This window comes from Molossus molossus, unplaced genomic scaffold (genome assembly GCF_014108415.1).
Source record: "Molossus molossus isolate mMolMol1 unplaced genomic scaffold, mMolMol1.p scaffold_m16_p_10, whole genome shotgun sequence".
NCBI classification, from domain to species: Eukaryota; Metazoa; Chordata; class Mammalia; order Chiroptera; family Molossidae; genus Molossus; species Molossus molossus.
In genome coordinates this window covers 89,793,199-89,811,802 of record NW_023425345.1, presented here as the reverse complement: position 1 = coordinate 89,811,802, position 18,604 = coordinate 89,793,199, and the positions used below count along the sequence as shown (strand labels likewise).

The window sequence follows — 18,604 nt, the reverse complement described above, 5'->3', positions numbered from 1 at the left end:
TCTGAGCAGTCCTGGACAACAGGGCACTTGAGACAGGCCAGGCACAGAGCTCCGGGGCCCGATGACCTCTCGGTTTCCTTCAAGTTCTCTGTTTTGTTTTTTTTTTCGCCTGTGGCTTGCTTAGCTTTCTAAACAGGAGGAGAATCCTTTAAGCCCTGTGTCCTCGTCTTGTCATTTATTACCACCATGTGGTAACGCTAGGGTAGGAGGCCAATAAATCATTTGGACGGGAAGTGACTACAGGCTGGATTAATTTCATTATCATCCTTAAGCAGATAGGTGTCTAGCACGGCCGATGTCTCCAGCGAAGACGGATGTTCTCTCTTCTGACAGCCTTTCCCTTGCCTTGCAGACGGCTGTGGTGGATCCTCATTTTCCCTGCCCAGTGGCTGGTCCTGTCTCCTTAACGGTGGTGAGTGGCCACACCCCCACCCTGCCCCCTCCCCTCCATGCCCCAGGGTTGCCAGGAGACAGAGAAGCCTGATCAGAGTGCCCGGCTCTCCTCCAACAGCTGAGCCAGGCAAGCACATTAGTCAAAAGCACCAGGACAGGGCTGTGCTCCTTCCAAATTTGCTGAGACAACCTGGCCACCCAGACACGAGCAGAGGAGGAGACGGCAGTGGGCCTGCAACCTGAACTTCAAACGGATGCCGTACAAGCTCCTCTCTAAGCTTGTCCACTGGCTCCAACGTCCCTCCCCGCACGGGACTCCCTCGGGGCAGTGCTTCTCCAGGGGGCCCACCAGCAGGAACACACACTTCCAGCGAGTTCCCCGGGGACTTGTACAATCTCCAAAGCTAAGCCAGCAGCTCTTGGCAAGCAGATTCTGAGGCTGGGAAGTCTGAGCTGTCGAAGGGTGAGCACAGGAGACAGTCACCAATGACAGCTTTCTCTGCTGGGTGCCCTTCAGCAACGGCTGCAGGGGCGGCACCCACCCCCTGCCACCCACAGCAGCTGTTTCCAAACTGAGCGTGAAACCCACTCAGCCAAAGAGCCCAAGGACGAGGTGGTCTTTGTTCCTGGCTGTTGTCCAGAAAGCTGTGCTTGAGGAACACTCAGCGTCTTCCAGGCTGAGGGGAGCCTGAGAGGGCCCGAAGGCCACCCTGGTGCAGACACGTCTCCCTGGGACCTTCAGCCATGAAAGGAGGCGGCAGCACCGACCCTCCACGTGGCCTGGGAGCTGCCCCTCCTGCCTCCCCCATCTCTGGAAGAGCGCCCGCACCTGCGCATCTGCCCTGCCATCCCCAAGTGCCATCCTGACCTGCCCTCAGCCCGGTCTCTCTCCCACCCGCATGGCTGTGGGTCCACCCCCTGTCCGTCTCGGAATCCACCCACTGTGTCCGGCTCCAGAGCCACTGGGCCATTTCTGGTCAGCATCACCGCTCACCTGCAGTGCTCCGTTTCCAGGTTTGCACCCCTTACGCCCATGCTCCACGCACAGCCCACCGTTTTCTGAAATCACTAACCCTCCAGTGGCTCCCACTATTCTTGGGATAAAATTCGACCCCTGAAGCAGCTGGGTGGGCCTGCACCTCCCTTCTCACCTCCGCCCCCACCCCTCTGCCTTCCTCCTGGAGAAGCTGCCGTGTGAACCGGCTAAGCCACAGGCCCGAGAGCCCGACTACTGGGGTCAAAGTCTTGACTCTGCCACTGTAACTGTTAGTAAACCTTGAGCCTCACTGTACCCATCTATAAAGTGGGTTAATAACAGTACCGACCCATAGAGCTCCTGTGGGATGGAAGGAGCTGAAATAAGGAGAAATGCGGAGACTGGCAAGAGGCGCCGCGTCAGGGTCCCCTAAAGGCTGGCTGTTGTCATCTCCAATGCCACCTCCGCCCCACTCAAGTTTTACCCCGTCTAAAAGTATTTTTGTGGAAGAACATGCATGTTCTCCCATCCCTAGGTGTGCTGGCACCCCACCCTGGCCTGGTTACATTCAGGTCTCAGCTTAGCTGTAGCTTCCTCCAGGAAGCCTTCCCAGATGCTCTGAGCCACAGCATAAGTCATCCCACCATGAGGTGTCGCCTCATCACTTGTGTCTCCCTCCCTTCTCCATCCCTTCCCCTGGGCTGTAGGATCTGTGAGGTCAGGGACCAGGGCTCTGTTCCTCTCGTAAGCATCCCCAGCTCTTAGCACAGAGTAGGTATTCAACAAAGACGTGGATGATGTTGAGGAATGATTCCCATTTTCCCAGTGTGTTCAGGAACCTTCCCTGCCTCCTCCCTCTTGCTCCCTGCAGGCTTCCCCAGCACGCTGATCTCTGAGCGGCCACGAGTGTCCCTCAGCCACGTGGACACTCAGCCAGCATGTGGGTCAGGGGCCGAAGGAGGCGTGGCTGAGTATCACAGACAGGAAGCGGAGAGCCTCTTCAGCAAAACGGCCTACACAGTAGGCTCCGCGGCCTCCGTGAACACTGGAGGGCGGCGAGGCTTAGGACTTGGGCAGGCACTGCTCAGCGTCAAGTGAAATGACAGTTCCTCTGGGGCTTTGCTGAGGGACATGCTTTGAGAATCTCGTAAAGGTGAAGTTTCTCACCTAAGCTGAGGATGGAGAGCCATGGGCTCGTGAGAATCAAAGCTTCAGGAGAAGGGAACCGGCGGAACCAGCGGAACCCGAGGCAGTAATGCACAGGCTCTTCCAAACGGGCAACTAGGGAGAACTTCTGCCCCCGAGAAAAGCAATCTGCAAACGATTCTGGAAGATGGCTGGGAGTCCTGTGATTTTTTTTTAAAAAGAATCTACGAGGTGCCAGGGATGGCCTAATCCGGTTAGGATGGGCAGTGGGCAGGAGACGCTGGGGGCGACGCCGCCTTCTTACCTCGTAGTGGCCGATGGTATTTAGCTTGGTTATTCCGTCTTCAAGGATCACGGAGGAACTGTCGATATCCAGGAGTTCTTTCTGTCGGGTGCCCACCTGAAGCTCTGGACACAAGAGGAAAAGAGCATTTCGTGTGCTGTTAAAATCACAGGGAGAAGTTTTAGATGCTGCCCTGTCACTTCTGCAAATATTATTTACAAACGGATTAAAGTGACATAAGTGGTAAACATCTGAACGTTTAGAGATGCAGCGGCCAGACTGGCAGCCTGGGTTGTTTGCTGTTTCTGTTTTATGTTTAGGCCTTGACTTGTAAGACCACTTTCCCCTGCAGCTTCTCCTCGGAGGCTCCGCCTGGAAATGAAGCCAAACGAAGACGGAATGACGCCTCCCCAGAGGGACGGCTCTTCAGAACATCGCCACCGCAAACCCGCATTCGCACGCCTGCGATTCTCTTCACAAGCAGGCACTGTCTTCTGTGGGTGCCCGGGGTGGGGTGGGGGCACTGGGGGGCTAACATCCCAAAACACAGGGCTCAAACGCCTTCCCAGAGGCTGCCGACTTGGGCCCCGGGGTCAGAAGATGGCCCACAGGTGCGTGTTCTCTGTGACCCTGCACCACGTTTTACTTATTACTATAACGCCGACTCAGCAGCCACATTTAATGATCGGGATGTTGCACAGAAAATTTTGGACTTCTGCTCTCTCTCTTAAAAAGCGGGACCATCTGGCCACCTGGACCATGCAGGCTCACCATCGGCTGCAGCTAAAGGCATTACCCCTCCGATGGCGCATCTTTCTCCAGTTAAGTCAGGCCCCGCCGTCCGCGCTCCTAGGCTGAGCCTGCCTCTCGGAGCCTCTGCACCAGGGGTCCGAGCACGGCTGCTCTGGTGTCGGATTTCAGCACCGTGTCTGCGCTGGTGTCCAAGGCCTTGCCTCATGTTCTGAGGCCCACCTTGCAGAAGCCTGGCTGGCTGGGGTGCTGAGCCCTGCTTACTCTCAGACTTCAGGATGTGAAGCTTCGAGCTGGCTTATCCTGCTCTCTGTCCGCCTGCCGCAGGGGGCCAGGAGCACCTGAGGGCACAAAGCCGGGAACGGCGGGACTACTGCGGACTTGGCAGTGGCAGGGCTGAGGCCACTGGGTGGTTTTTCCTGTGGTCCTTGGCTCCAGGGTCCACTTCCTCTGTAGTCAGAGCCTCTCCTGACTTAGAGGCAGGCTCAGGGCAAGGAAGCTGATGGTCCAGGTCACATCGTGGGGCTGCCCCTTTGACCTGCATCTAACCAATGAGCTCAACTGGTCTTCAAGGGCCCAACAGCCTATCACCGACAGCAAACCGGAGGCAGGCAGAGGAGAGGCACCCTGGCGACTCTGCTTCCTTTAAAGCCAGGTCACGTAGTGGCTGCACATTCACACGGTTTCATTGAAATTTGCCAGACCCTGTTCCCAGGCCTCCCTCCGCGGCCTTGCCGCAGGAGGTCTGACCAGGAGGGCGGGGTGGGCGGATTTTAATTGCTTGCCTAGTGGAGGCAATGACGGCACATGGAGGGGAGATGAACCTCGTTACACTGCCTGTCACTGCGGTGATTTCACTCTTCTCCTGTCCCATTATCTGCTATCAACTCCCATGACAGTCTCCCGCGAGGGCTGCGTGCAGCTCCACTTTAAAATGCTGATGAGCATTTGCGTGAAGGGGAGCCCTGTTAGCGGGCTCACGCATATGCTCCCCTTTGCAGTATACCAATAGAGCCCGCAAATGAATTCATGGCAGATGCTGCTTCCTGTCGGGGGAGGCTGGAGCACACACTTAATGCAGGATGAGATTAGCAGGGAGGCAGACGACCTTCCTGGCGCGCTGGAGTTAACGCCCAGACTCAGCCACCCGCCAGTGACACGCTCGGTATCACAGCAAACAGATCGGATGCCACCGTGAGACGCAGCACACACACGGGGCACGGGCTTCACACCTTTTTGTACTTCTCGATGCAAGGTGAATGCATGTGATCTCGGGGTTAGCGATCTCGTGGATCTGACTTACAAACTTGACGCTAGAAAACCCAGCGTCTTTGAAGGATGATGCTTCCTGGGAAGAATCGGGATGCTCTCCGGAGAGCAGTGCTTCTCTGAGCCCCGACACGTGTCCTCCGGGAACAGCAGGCCGAGTAAGCTTCACCAGAGGGAAGCATCCATGCTGGGGGAGGGGTGGCAGGGGTGCCCGCCAGGGGACAGTATACCTCCCGCACCACCTTACCAAGACAAATTTCATTCAGCTGAAGTCCATACGGAGAGCCATTCTTGCTGAGGAATGCCTGGAAGATCTTCTCTTTGGCTTGGCCTATAGTATCACAGTCAAGAACAGTGACTGAGATACTCCGACAGACATCCGCACTGTCGTTTTCCGGGATTTTTTCAAAGACGACGTTTAATGCCTGCAAGAATGGAAACAGGTTTTCAAGTCTGTTAGAGAACTGCAACCTGCAAGGCATTCATAACAGACACAAACCTTGGTGAGCCCTGCTAATTCCTCTGACGGCACATTAGCAACCACTGTGCTGCATTGTACTGTAATCTTTTTTCCATAATCCATTCTTTTCAGGGATAATGGGAAGGAAAACAGAAAGTTAAAACTCTCACGACAGAGCCAGCATTGAACAAGTATATCTGAGAGTAAATTATATATGCCCCTAAAGAGTCTAGAAATGGTGATTGCTCATCTCATCCTCAAAAAAACAAACAAAACTTGGAGTTTCTACAGGAGATGAGGGCAGACTGGTGATTATCTTTTTTATTAACAGGACCACAGAGTCCCAGGAGTGAGGTTCCAAGTGATGGGAAAGATTGCGAGGTCCCTGTAATGACAGGTGGAAGAGGTCGCCCCCCCCCCATTTTTAAGAGGTTATGTTTTAATATGCAGCATTAATTACGGTAGCATTCATCTCCCCTCCGGACTGGCTGCCTACCCCTCATGAAGGCACTGCGGTCGCCGCCCTGCGCTACCTCCCTGCTGTAATTACTTTCCGTCTCAGGGCCATTACGTCACGTTTTCTCAGTTAACACTCCCCCAGAGCAGCAGGACCTCGGAATCAGACCAACGGGGGAGCGCGGCCATCGGGAATGTGTGAAAACACTGGACCAGGGAATATTTCAAAACACATTTAGAAGCAATTTCAGGTTTCCTTTGACTAAGACCACACGGACATGTCTGAAAACAATGTTTACTTACTACGGACCCTCGGGGGAACTGAGTCATGGACGTGCTAAGAGCACGTTGTAATTGGTACAGCACACAGCGTCGAGTCTAAGGCGCCTTGGTAGGCTGGAGTCAGAGGGATCTAGTACTCTGTCATGCACAATCATTCAACGTTTTTGAGCCTGGGTGTGATGAGGAAATGTAAAATGATGAACTACTGAGCATGTTTAAAAAAACGAAAACACAAAGGATGTGGAGAACGGGGATCCTGAGGGTTCACGACTTTAGAGTGGGTAGGATAACGGTACCTGCCTTCTAGCATCCTTGAGGGGAGTACAGGCCTGACACAGAGCCAGGCTGGGCAGGCCTAGAAAATAATTGCAGTAAGTTATCTGGAATAACTTATCACCATTATTATCATTGTTGGTATGGACATCTGGAAACAGAGACCCAACTGGCCTGAGCGGACAGGACCCTGACCACACGCTCAGTATCTGTGAGAGGGAGGAGGATGCCACCAGCGAGCATAGGCTGAACGTTTGCTCTGGGGTCAAGGGTCAGACTCCCGGGTTCAGTCCCAGCCCACCACTAACCAGCTGGGCAGCCTCTCTGCAGCTCAGTTTGGTCACTTGCAAAGCGGTGACTGGCAGGGTTCCCGTGACGATGGACCGATTACCCATGGAGCACTTCGAACAGCGGCTGGCTCTCGAGAGCTTGGGATGACAACGCGGAACAGGGGCTTCTGAGCTCTGGGGAGGTTCTCAGGGGTGTGTCTTCTCTTCACTGCCTTTAAATCTTATGCCACAATCCCTTTTCCAGTTATGCAACAGTACACTTTGGTCCAGTCCTAACCAAATGACCAAGACTGAAGCACTGGGGTCTGAACCTGAGGTCAAGCGGTGGGCTCGGCCTGGCCTGGGTGGGTTCCGTGCCTTGGGGAACACAGCTGCTCCCTCGCCTGCTCTCGGAGCACATCCGTGTTTGGGCCCAGCACCCGCTGGGAGGGGATGAAGAATACCCCTCGGCCCACAAAGCCCGAAACACCGGACCGGAGAGCAGGCGGGAAGGCGGCTCGCGACTGGGCGGCGCAGTGGGAGGAACCGGCGTGGGGAAGCCTCATGCCAGAGCCCGCTCCCCCGCCTGCCCCTTTCTTAGCAACATTTACTGAGGCCTCTGGGCCAGACAACCTGCCAAGTGCATTTCCAGACAAACGTTTTAAAATCTTCTCAATATCCTGGGGCAGATGGTTGTATAACTATTATCCCCATTTCTGAGTGAGGAAACGGGGGCACTGAAGGCCGGGTCACTGGTGCCAGGGACACGGCTCATCTGGGGCAGAGCCAGGAGTTGGTGCCACAGGCCTCTCAGCGACAGACCCTCTTCCTACCAGCCTGGCCCGCCCTCCCCTCCTGGTCCCAGCTCGGGGAACCCTGTGTGAGGGGAGGCTATACCCACAGTGCTAAGCTAGATCCCAGCACGCAGGGGGGTCTGGAGGGGCGGGAGAGTCACTGCGAGTCCTGCCCACCAGGGTCGAGCAGACTTGCCGTGTCTCCCAGTATTTCCCAGCAGCTGGTCTCCCCGGGGCTGCCGGTGGTTCAGCTAGTTCCCAGGCCTTCCAAAGACCGAGAGGAACACAAAGCACCTTTGAGAAGGGCTCCAGCCCCGGCCGGTTTGGCTCAGCGGTTGGAGCTTCGGCCTTCGGACCAGAGAGTCTTGGGTTCGGTTCCCGCTAAGGGCACGTACCAAAAAAAAAAAAGGCGGCTCCAGTGACCCCAGCGTGAACAGCGTTCTAGGTATTTGTGAAATAACACTGTGCGACTCCCTAAAGGGCGCTATTGTCTTTAACAAAAACACCGTCTTATAGGCAATAAATGTTCTTAAAAACATAACCAAAAGGAAAAAATATCTTAACTGGATGTAAAGTAATGGGAGCCCGCCGCTGCCTGCTCAGCTAGATGGTGGGAAATAGGGAAAATGACATCTTACAGAGTCCACGGGGAATTCTGAGAGGAGATTCCGACGCAAATTGATTTGTGTTCCTTTCCCACGCAGGTGACACCACTCAGCAGCGGTTTCCTGAAGCGCCGGTGCAGCCAGGCTCAGTGGCTGGCCTCCTCGCCCCACCCAGGGCCGAGCGCGCACCCGTGGGTGCTGCTCCGGGCGCCGACGCTCCTGTCCCCTGCAAGACCCCTGGAGCGCGCGTGTTTCCTGCATCCTCCTCCCTGCTGGGGGCTGGGTGGAGGAGAGACCTTAAGACCGTCCTTGTTCTCAGAGAACCGTCTGACCCACACTTACTGAGGAAGAAAGCCCTGCTTAGGAAGCAGTGCTGGGCTGCCCGGGGCCGTCCATCACCCTGTAAGTGTTCCCAAGGGGCGCGAGCAGGAAGCCAGGCCGAGCACCTGCACGCAGGCATCCTCCCTTCACCGCGCCTCCCAGCTCGGAGCAGAGGTGCACCATCTCACACCTCTGAGCCTCAAGTTCTCCTTGTTCTCGTCTTAAAGGAGAGACAGGATACCTAAGTAATAAGCAACCGCAGCAAATCAAGGAGCTCTCCCTGTGTGTGTTGTAAATGATGTGTGTTCATGCCTGTAAATTATTAATCTCCAACACAATCCACAGTCTATCATGATTCCCATTTTACAGATGAGAAACTGAGGCACAGAGAGGTTAAACAAAAGGCACAAGGTCACCCACCAAGAAAAGGGTGAAGCAGGCACTGTATCTCTATGTTCTTGAACACTTGGTGATCCTGTCTTTCAAAATATGAAAATGTTTTGTAAACGAAGCATGGCCCAAATCTCTGGCATGGGGATTCATTTTTAATACCCACAAAAGGCTAATGTGCTCTGAAATGTATACTTGTCTCTTTACCAGAAATCCACCCCTCTGTTAAGAGAAACTTCTCTAGCTCCCTAATATCCTTGGCATGAAAGTGTCAGCCAAGCCTGGGGCACCAGATATGGTTGGTTGACCGGTCAGCAGCCATCTCTCTGCCTTCGCTCATGGAAGCAGGTGTCATGGCACTGTGCCCAGACTAGGTTCGGCTGGAGGCGACTCCCTTCCCCTTCCCCACGGACTGGGCCTGTAACTCAGTTCTGGCCAGTGAGGCCTAACAAAAGGGGGGGCAGTGCTCAGAGCTGTGTTCGCTGCTTTGTGACTAGGAGGCAAGGCCGAGGGGAGCATGGAGATGGGGAGACTCCGAGCCCGGACACTGCTGAGTGGACGGCCCAGCCTTGGGGCTGCTGACCTCAGACTCTCTGCTCCAGGATGAAATTCCATGCCCTGACTATCTCAGGCACCGTCCGTCAGTCTTTCTTACCTACAGCTGAGCGCACCCAGACTGACAGAGCGGCCTTGCTGATGCTGTGGTAGATCAACCCGTGTACGTCATGACACTCATCGGCTTTGCATCTGTTTGGTGCGGGGCACTGCAGCTGCCACAAGGGGAGCCTGGCACCGGGCCTGCCTGGGTAGCATTTGAATACTGGTAGAACTACTGTGGGATACACACAAGTTCTAATACCAGGTAGGAAACAGCAGGGATAGATGAAGTGTTTTAGAGGTTCAGAGAACTATTACCTCCAGCTTGAAGGAGGAATTTTGAAGGGAGAGAAACCAGGAAAGGCTGCATGGAGGAAGGGGCCTTTGAATTGCATCTGGAAAGAAGCTGCATGTGCATCAGTACATGAGGAAGCCTCTAAACCATGGAGATGCTTGGCTTCAATTCTAATTAGACTAGTGAGCAGCAAGCTTCAATCTGTTCCTCGGGCTACTAGGCCAGGAAGTCTAGATAGAGAATCTCAATTCCTTTGGGTAGAATGGAGGGTGGAGGACTTGAAGAACCCTGCTGACGTTTCCAAAACCACCACCTGCCGTCTGAGAGAGAAGCCTTGCACTATTTACAGAAACAAAAGGTGAACTTTTCTAATAAGGTTTTAGGTTTCTAACACTAATTGCCAGCACTACTGAACACTTACCATGTACTGGGAATCATCTCAAATGCGTTGCTAATTCATTTAATCCTCACAACAGCTGTATGAAGTGGGCACTATCATTAGCCTCATCAAATGGTGGAAGAAATTGGGGCACAGAGCTGTTCAGAAACGTGCCCAAGAGGGCACAGCTGGTGATGGTCATTACTAGGATATGTCCACACTCTCAACTTTGAAGCCAAAAGGTCGACAAAGGCAGTAAACGTCTGAAGGGCAGTCCCGGTGTGCCTGAGGTTCTCAGTCAGTGCTACCAGAGCAGACGGGCTGGACAAGGACAGCCCGTGAGAGGAGGCTCCACCTCCTTACCTTGGCGTGGCATGAACCTGCTCCATCTGGAGCACCCACAGGCATGTTTACGGTTCCCGTCAGCCCGGAATAAAGATGACCTTTCCCAGCCTCTGCTGCTGGGCATGGCCACGTGACGACGTTCTGGCCAATGAGAGTAAGTGGACATGCTGTGGGACAGCCTCTGGGAAACCTGCTTAAAAGACAGCTGATGACCACCTGTCCCCTTTTCCACAGCCCAGCTTATGTCCTGCTGGCTGGAATGCAGGAGGCTGGGGGTGAGCAAACACCTTAGACCATGCGGTGACCTGAGGATGACAAGGGAGGAGGAGCCTGGGTCTGTGAGGCTGTCCCCGAGCAGGGGCGCCCGCCAGCTGGACTGCCCCACCCCCGGGACTTCCTGGGGAGAGCAGCACACTTCTCCATTGTGTAGACACAGGTATCTTGCGTCTCCGTTTCCTGCAGCAGAACCGCATCCTAATGGGCTCAGGAACATGGCTCTTATATAAAGAAGGTTATTGCAAGGGCAAGGCTCATTGGAAGATGCCTGGCCCCGAACTCAGAGAAAGACCAGACGGCAAGGGCCCTTTTGTAGCATGCCACAAACCAGCCCCTGTAGGCAGGTAGTTGTCCAGGTTTATTACTATGACCGCCTGTTCACATCTGTCCAGTGGGGTGTTGTCTGCCATGGGTTGTAAATGCCCAGACACAGGAGTTTTGGGTAACGTTTTGACTAGTAACAAAAGCTTTTAATTACAATGGATTCAGCTAACCAACTTGCTGCACCCCCCATCATCAATACATAACCAGCCTAAATGAATGGAGAGGGGTACTTAGCAGACCTTAGAGTTAACAAGAAAAACAGCCCTGACAAGAAAAAACTATTGTAAATAATCAGCACTGTTCTGCACTGGGCAGCACAGCTAGACACCTTTTCTGATCTCATAACAAACATACAAGGTTAGGTTTTATGACCGCCTATTTATAGATGAGGGAAGGGGTTCAGAGAGGTTGAGTGACTTCCTCAAGGTCACACAGCCAGTGAGTCAGGGGGCTGAGCCCAGATTCACACTCAAGAAGGTCGGACTCCAAACCTCACCTCTTCTGCACGAAGCCACACAGCACCCGGACGTACAACCACACGCTGCCTCACCAGCGGCTCACCCAGCGGCCCTTCACACAACTGGTGGTTTCAGACACCGAGGTGGAAAAATAAGGCTGCGAGGGGCTGGCAGGAGGACTCGGAAGAGAGGGGAGGCATTTCTCACACTTTCCCCACACTCTTGGGGGAAAGGATGATCCAGCTACCTCATTTACTCCTCACCATACTCTTGGCTGATAAGGTCAGGGATGTGGCTGCATCCTTTCTGCCATACCTTGTAAGACCGAGAAGGTAATTTTAAAAACAATTTGTTACATACCCGCAACTTTATCATAAAAGCTCTTAGGCCAATAATCACTTTCATTAAACAAAACCTATAAAATGTATTTCTAATTCCACTTCAGAGCCCAATAAAGGGCAGAAGGAAAAGTCTGGTTTTTATGCCAGACAGATCAAGAGGGAGGGAGGGGGAGGGGGAGGGGGGGGAGAGAGAGACTTCTAGAAGTTCAGCAGAAGCAGCATGAGCTCAGAGTTAGAAGTACGTGTCCCAGAAAAGCTTCTGATCTGAGGTTTTCCTCGAGCTGGACGCAGCAGCCCTGTGACACGGGGCCAGACACCGACCTCCGCTCTCCACCCCCCCTTTCTTGTCCCCTCCGAAGACGGAGAACCCAAGCTGCCGGGATCAAGGGGCTTTGCCCAACTGGATGAGGGAGGAAGGCCTTTTCCATTTTGAAGAAAAGAATGTTAATGGAGAGATTTCCTCAAATTTCAGTTTCTCACACAAGTTTTTCTACATTTGCTAGCATTTGCTCACACTTGTTCACGCTTGAATCGAATGAGAATCTGTCTGATTTAGCCCCAAATGACTGATTTCAGTATTTGAGGTTTAATAGTTTCTCACAGATTTCGGGTTTTGGCAGAGTTTGAGTTTCAGATTTGTGGAGAGTGGCCAGGCATCTATTGCCATGTCCCCAGGAGGAGAGGGAAGAGCCAGGGCTCTCGCAGTCGGTGGGAGGGCAGATTCTGCTCCTTTTTCTCTATTAGATCAAGCTCTACATTAGGGCTGCAAACTTTTTTTAAAAGGCCAGATAGTAAATATTTGAGATTTTGCAGCCTGTATGGTCTCTGTTACGACTACTCAATTCTACAGTTGTAGCAGGAACAGTCATAGACAATAGTAAATAAATGGACGTGGCTGTGTTCCAATAAAACTTTATTTATAACAGTAGGCAGCAGGGCCATGTTTGGCATATCAGCTATTGTTTGCTGATCCCTGTTCCAGCTAATAGTAACTACAAATGGAAAGCTGACTTTGACAACGCAAGAAAAGACAAATCTAAAAAATGCCTTTTAGCCCTGGCCAGTTTGGCTCAGTGGTTAAAGCGTCAGCCTGTGGATCAAAGAGTCCTGGGTTCGATTCCAGCCAAGGGCACGTACCTCGGTTGCAGTTCATCCCTAGACCCATTTGGGGTCATGCAGGTGGCAACCAGTTGATATGTCTCTATCATATCGATGTTTCTCTCTCTCCCTCCCTCCCACTCTGTCTGAAGATACATGTAAAAAAAAATATCCTCAGGTGAAGATTAAAAAATAAATAAACCAAAAATGCCTTTTAACTCCTCCACCATGATTTACTATAAAAGTGACCATCCTCTGAGAGGCACAAGTATAAATAAATAAAGATCCTTTTTTTTTTTTAAATTTATTGATTTTAGAGGGAGAGGAAATGAGGAGAGAGAGAGAGAAACATCGATGAGAGAAAACATCGGCTGGCCACCTCCTGCATGTCCCCCAATGGGGATCAGGCCCACAACCTGGGCAGGTGCCCTGACTGGGAATCGAACCAGCGACCTCTTGGTGCATGGGTCAACGCTCAACCAGTAAGCCACACCAGCTGGACTAAATAAATAAGGATTCTTAACAGTGAAATAAATCACATTTGAGCCATAAAGAAGAAAGCTGAATACTTTTGTATTTAGGTAACTAACTTTTACTAATTTCACAATTATGGTATGAGAGGGTATGAAGAGGAAAGTCATTTATGGCACTCATTTAATGTCAAATGTTCATTTTCCACTGCTCGCCATCAACGAGGGAATGACTTACCTAAAATGATTATAAAAAAAATGGTTTCACTTCTCTGATCAGGAAGCTCGGAACAGTAACTATGAAGTTAGTAATGGTTTCAGTATTATTGCAAGTCATAATGGAAATGATTTGCACTATGGTGGAGGGAAAAAGAAAAAAAAAAAAAGCTCAAGAATTGTTAATTAACTTCACTGTTTCTCCACAAATGCTCGGAGTATTAAAAACAAGACTGCTGAAGTGCAAACATCAGGATTTAATGAACAATGGGATGTCACCAAAGTAACAGGGAAGGACTTAATCGGGACAGTGGGTTGTTTAATTACGGGGATAATGAATCTTCTGCAAAGACAAACTAAACAGAACACAAGGAGCCCGGGAGGGGTGGGGACAGCCACCGTGCTCAAGGGAGCATGTCGATGAGAAGTTCTTGCTAGGGAGAGCTAGGGCCCCGCTACTCGTGAAGTATTTCAGTAAACGTGATCATCCCCAAAACGGCAACTGCGAGGGGGGAAAGAGCCTGCCATGGGCGGCATCCACCTTTCCTACGTCATCGTGGAGGCATTACGATTTCTGCAGGCTTGTATCTGTGCTTTTTCAAGAATTTCTAATAACCTTAAAGACTTTCTCGCACACGGGAGAACGAGGGCAGCGGTGTGCTTGCTGGAACACTGCTGCCCGGGCTGTCAAGATGCTATCTCTCAGATGCAGCGATCGGCAGGCTCATTTCCTGGGTTTAAGAGTTCAAACACCCATTTCTCGCCTAACTTTCATTGCAAGTCAACCTCCTCTTGCTAATTCAGCACACCTTCCACGAGTTACTGGGTTTCCTCGGCTCTTCCTGAAAGTGAAGTGAGTGTCCTTTCTCGGCTGCGGTACCCTTTCCCGGAACCGAGATCCTCGTCTTCACTCGATCCTCCAGAGTTTCAGGCGACCTGCTCTGAAATCGTCCTCGACGCAGAGCGGGCTCATGGCCCAGGATTTTCCAGCAGCCAAAGCAAACAGGCCTAACATTGTGGAGAGGAGGAAACCCACAGAGCGATAGGGTTCGTTCCTGCTCTAGCTGTCAAACCCGAGGCCCTGGGGTGGAGGAGGACTCGGGTTCTGTGCTTACAGACCTCCTCGGATGCAGAGGATGGTAATGCCAGGACCCTCTGGCTCACTGAGCACCAGCCGCCAGGCCCAGGCAGAGAAGCGTGGTTTCTGATGGTACCAGAGGAAGTGTGAGCCTGGGGCTGTTCTTAAATTTGAGGAAAGAGAGGAATGTTCCTCCCAGGACACAGAGAACAAAGGATTGCTTCCCGGAGCCCATTTGCTAGTATAACAATTTCATGAAGAAGAAATTGGCAAGGCCCTGGCTGGTTTAGCTCATGGGTTAGAGCATCAGCCCACGGCCCGAAGGACTGTGGGTTCGATTTCTGGCCCTGGTCAGGGTCGTGCAGGAGGCAACTGATGTTTCTTTCTCCATCCCTTCCATTCTATCTTAAAAAAAGAAAATCAGTGGAAAAATGTCCTAGGGAGAGGATTAACAAAAAGAAACAAAGATTGGCAGGTGTGGTTGTGTTCTAGAAAACACTCTGCACCTCATGGAAGACACATCCTAATCTTAGGGGTGTGAAACCTCATTTTTAGGTTGCTATATGAGGTGCTGTGTTTCTGAGCCTTTAGCCAAAGAGGAGTTTGGTGGCCTCTTTTTAAATGTGTCTCTACTGTGGCACCAGGCTGTCACTGCAAGAGGTCACGGGCTGCTCTGAATTTTTCTTTGACTTTTCTTCCTTGAAAGAATTCACACACACACACACACACACACACACACACACGCTCCAGTTTGTTCACCACAGCTAGGTTTTCAATTACTTAAACCACCTCAGGCAAATTTCGGAAATCAAGACTTCAAACCACTGGGTGCAGATGCCAGGGAGGGGCTTTCGTGAGAGAAAGGGGGAGGAGGGAGGAGAGAGACACCGTTACAGCTGGGGAACTTGCCTGAAAGGAAATGAAAAACTTTAAATGTTTTCCAGTGACCTTCTGCTAACATTTTGTCACTAACACATAGACCGGGTCATGTGCCTTGTCGGGAGCTTCTGGTCTAATCATCCACCACGAAGGGGGGGGGGGGGGGCAGAGCCAATTACCGGCATTCAAGTTCACTGTCAAAGGCGAGGCCCTAGAAGGAAGTGGCCCACCCCTTTTCCAGTTTCAGCTCTAGACATCTGATGGCAAATCCATATTTGAAAAGGAGATTTATGTGGATATCTAAAATCATAATTTTCCATTAATCTTTCTCTCAGGGGCGATAACGGAAAAAAAGAACCCAAGAGTAGGCATGAATTTCTTCAACATCGGGAAACACTTTGATGATGAGCTGTTAACAAATCAGAAACACATGGTTTTAATTGACTGTGAAATAAATAATGTTTCAAAATGAAAGGAAAAAGTGTTCAGATGTAAAGCCTTAAAAGGGACTCAAACCTCAAGAGCTGCCTCAGGCGTCTGACTTCTCCCCATTCCCAAGCCCATCTTCTCCTTCCCTCTCCTTCCCTCTCCTTCCTATCGGGGTTCACGTTTTCACGAAAGTAAATTACTGCCGGATCCCCCGACCTATATTCACTTGCAAGGATGGCTCTTTGGGAACCTGTGGGGCTTCTAAAATGCTTCAAAGTCAAAACACAGACATCTTCTGGTTTAGGACCAAGGCCTTGGGTTTGAAGAAAAACTCAGGATCAGCAGAAGCAGAGACAACAGGCCCGGATGTAAAGCTCATCTTTTTATCTCCAAGATGCCAAGGGGCTTCTCCATCCCCAGATACTGATGTATTCAGTCCCAGGGAAAGACCCAGGCATTGGTCTACCTGGATCTGCACTTCTAACAAGTGCCTGAAGAGATGCAATGAAATAACTTTAAATAGCACTCACGCGCGGGGCCATGCTCTAAGTGCCTTACAGAATATAGACTCTTAATCCTCATGAGACAGGCAGGCACCATGATCATTATCTCCATTTTACAGCTGAGGAGACTGAGGCACAGGGAGGTTTTGACACTTGCCCTGTGTCACACAGCTAGCCAGTGGCAGAGGCGGGATTCAAATGTGCCTCCCAGTAAGGGCTCCTAACCACGGTTGCAGATAATAGTTCTGCACAGGCAGTCCTGCAGGGAGCTCATTAGGAATGCAGACCCTCAGGCCATCCCCCATCCACTGACTCTGGGGTGCTGCCTGGCAGTTGGTGCTCACGGGCGCTCTGCAGGTGACCCTAATGAATACTCCGGTCTGAGGACCACAGCGCCCCGCTGCCTCTCCCGTGCAGATGGTGTACAGACTGAAAACAGAACTGTTGACTTCTGCTCTGCTTCCCGCCCTGATGGCAGCCGCCGGTGCACGGGACCATTTTCAGAGGGGGGTGAGCCATTTCTTCCCGTGACCGAGAACGCAAAACAGCTGCTCTGTGGGCTATTCCTCCACCAGAGAACAGAACCATAACACAGTCTACAGCAATGTGGTGCCTTGTCCAATTAGGGGACGAATTCTTCCAGGATGATCCGGTAGCCCCCGCCATGCAGAGCAAAGCCGCAGGAGGCTCAGTCCCTCACTAAGCAATTCCAGAACCTCACTGCAATTTTTTCCTGCTTCTCCACTAATGAGATGGTGAAGAAGTCCAGAGGCTCCATAAAGCTAAAGATCAAAAGAAAACAGCAATCTCTTCCCAAGTCTCTATTAACAGAACAGTGCAGAATATTCCTAAGTAAATTTGGGGATACTTGCCACGCATGGTTCTCTAAGATTCCTGTATGTGTAAGAAATGGGTCCCTCTCCCCTGAGGAAGGGATGAGGGTGGGTGGGGTGGGGAGGGGTGAAAAGGAAGTTCTCAGATGAGCAAAACCCTCCAGCAGCCAGGCAATCATCTTCCTGGAGTGATTTATAGCTTTCCTCCAAAAATAACTATGAGATCACAGAACATTAAGTGCATGACACCAAACATTTGTAACTAACCCAGGAAAATAAAGTAAGAGCGTCAAGTTGCACGGGGAACACTGTGGAATCTGTCCTGTGTTATCATTCTAAAATAAGACGGCCTCAATTTGGCTGAAATACATCTTCACACATTGTCTTCCAGAGCAGAGCCGTTTGAGAAATTCTGATTGCAATTATAAGTGCTGAATAGGGAGTACTTTGCATTTCCTTTGACGATGCTGAAAGCTATAAGCAATCCTGATATTAAAATCTTTGGAAATTGATGAGTACCCCAGGCATCATTACAATACTTTCTCCCCCCGACCCACGTAATTAAAATCTATTATGTGAACACGTGTTAATATTTTAGCAACCGCTGGTTTTAATTGACTAAGCATGTGAGGCCTCCCACAAGTAGGAATGATACCTGTTTGTTTTAAGTGACCCCCGCCCACACGTGTTTCCGCGTCTGGCTGGAAGGCGGCAGCACACGTACCACGGTACTGAATTCCGGGACCTGCCACAGCAGCCAGTCTTCGTTAAGGGTGTACAGGGCTTTGCACGTGATCACATCCACCGGGCCCTTGTTTATCTTCTGGTTCAAAGTCGTCACCAACAAATAGAACGGCTCTCCAACAGTCTCCTTGGAAAACACACAAAAGCGACAGTTAGCTTTCTTGCCAAAGAATTCAAGTTTCCGTTTATGGCAGTTCGACAGAAGACAGGAGGCAGTGTTTTCTGACAACCGACGGGAAACTCCCAGGAAATCCACACTGCTGCACGTGGGGTGGAGAGCCCAGTGGGGCGCACAGCCCACGGCCCCGCGAGGCGTGCGCAGCGGTGGAGCGTGTCTGCCGCCTGCGTGGCCGGCCAGCGCTCACCAGTGAGCCAACAGCTGTGCAGAGGTTTAGCCTTCGTATACGTTCCTATTTAACTGACTTTTACTTTTTTTGAAAAACTAAAAGATAAATGGCATTTAAAAAATTCACAACAGCCCTGGCCAGTTTGGCTCAGCGGTTAGAGCATCAGCCTGCGGTCCAAGAGACCCGGGTTCGGTTCCCACTAAGGGCATGTACCTCGGTTGCAGTTTGTCCCCGGCCCTGGTTGGGTTGTGTGGGTGGCGGCCACTCGATGTGTCCCTTTCACATCGACGTTTCTCTCTCTCTCTCTCTTCCTCTCTCTCCCTTC

General features: G+C 51.5%; 1 protein-coding gene across 2 annotated transcripts in view; it reads right to left on the bottom strand.

The window, feature by feature from the left end:
* Positions 1-18,604, bottom strand: part of PLXNC1 (plexin C1) — a 164,494-nt gene that overhangs the window by 25,120 nt on the left and 120,770 nt on the right. For both annotated transcript variants that reach the window (XM_036250803.1, XM_036250804.1), the window contains exons 21-23: positions 17,913-18,059; positions 5,065-5,242; positions 2,820-2,923 (exon numbers count right to left, since the gene is read on the bottom strand). In XM_036250803.1, coding sequence (XP_036106696.1) covers positions 2,820-2,923; positions 5,065-5,242; positions 17,913-18,059 — 429 coding nt within the window. The remainder of the gene's footprint in view (positions 1-2,819; positions 2,924-5,064; positions 5,243-17,912; positions 18,060-18,604) is intronic.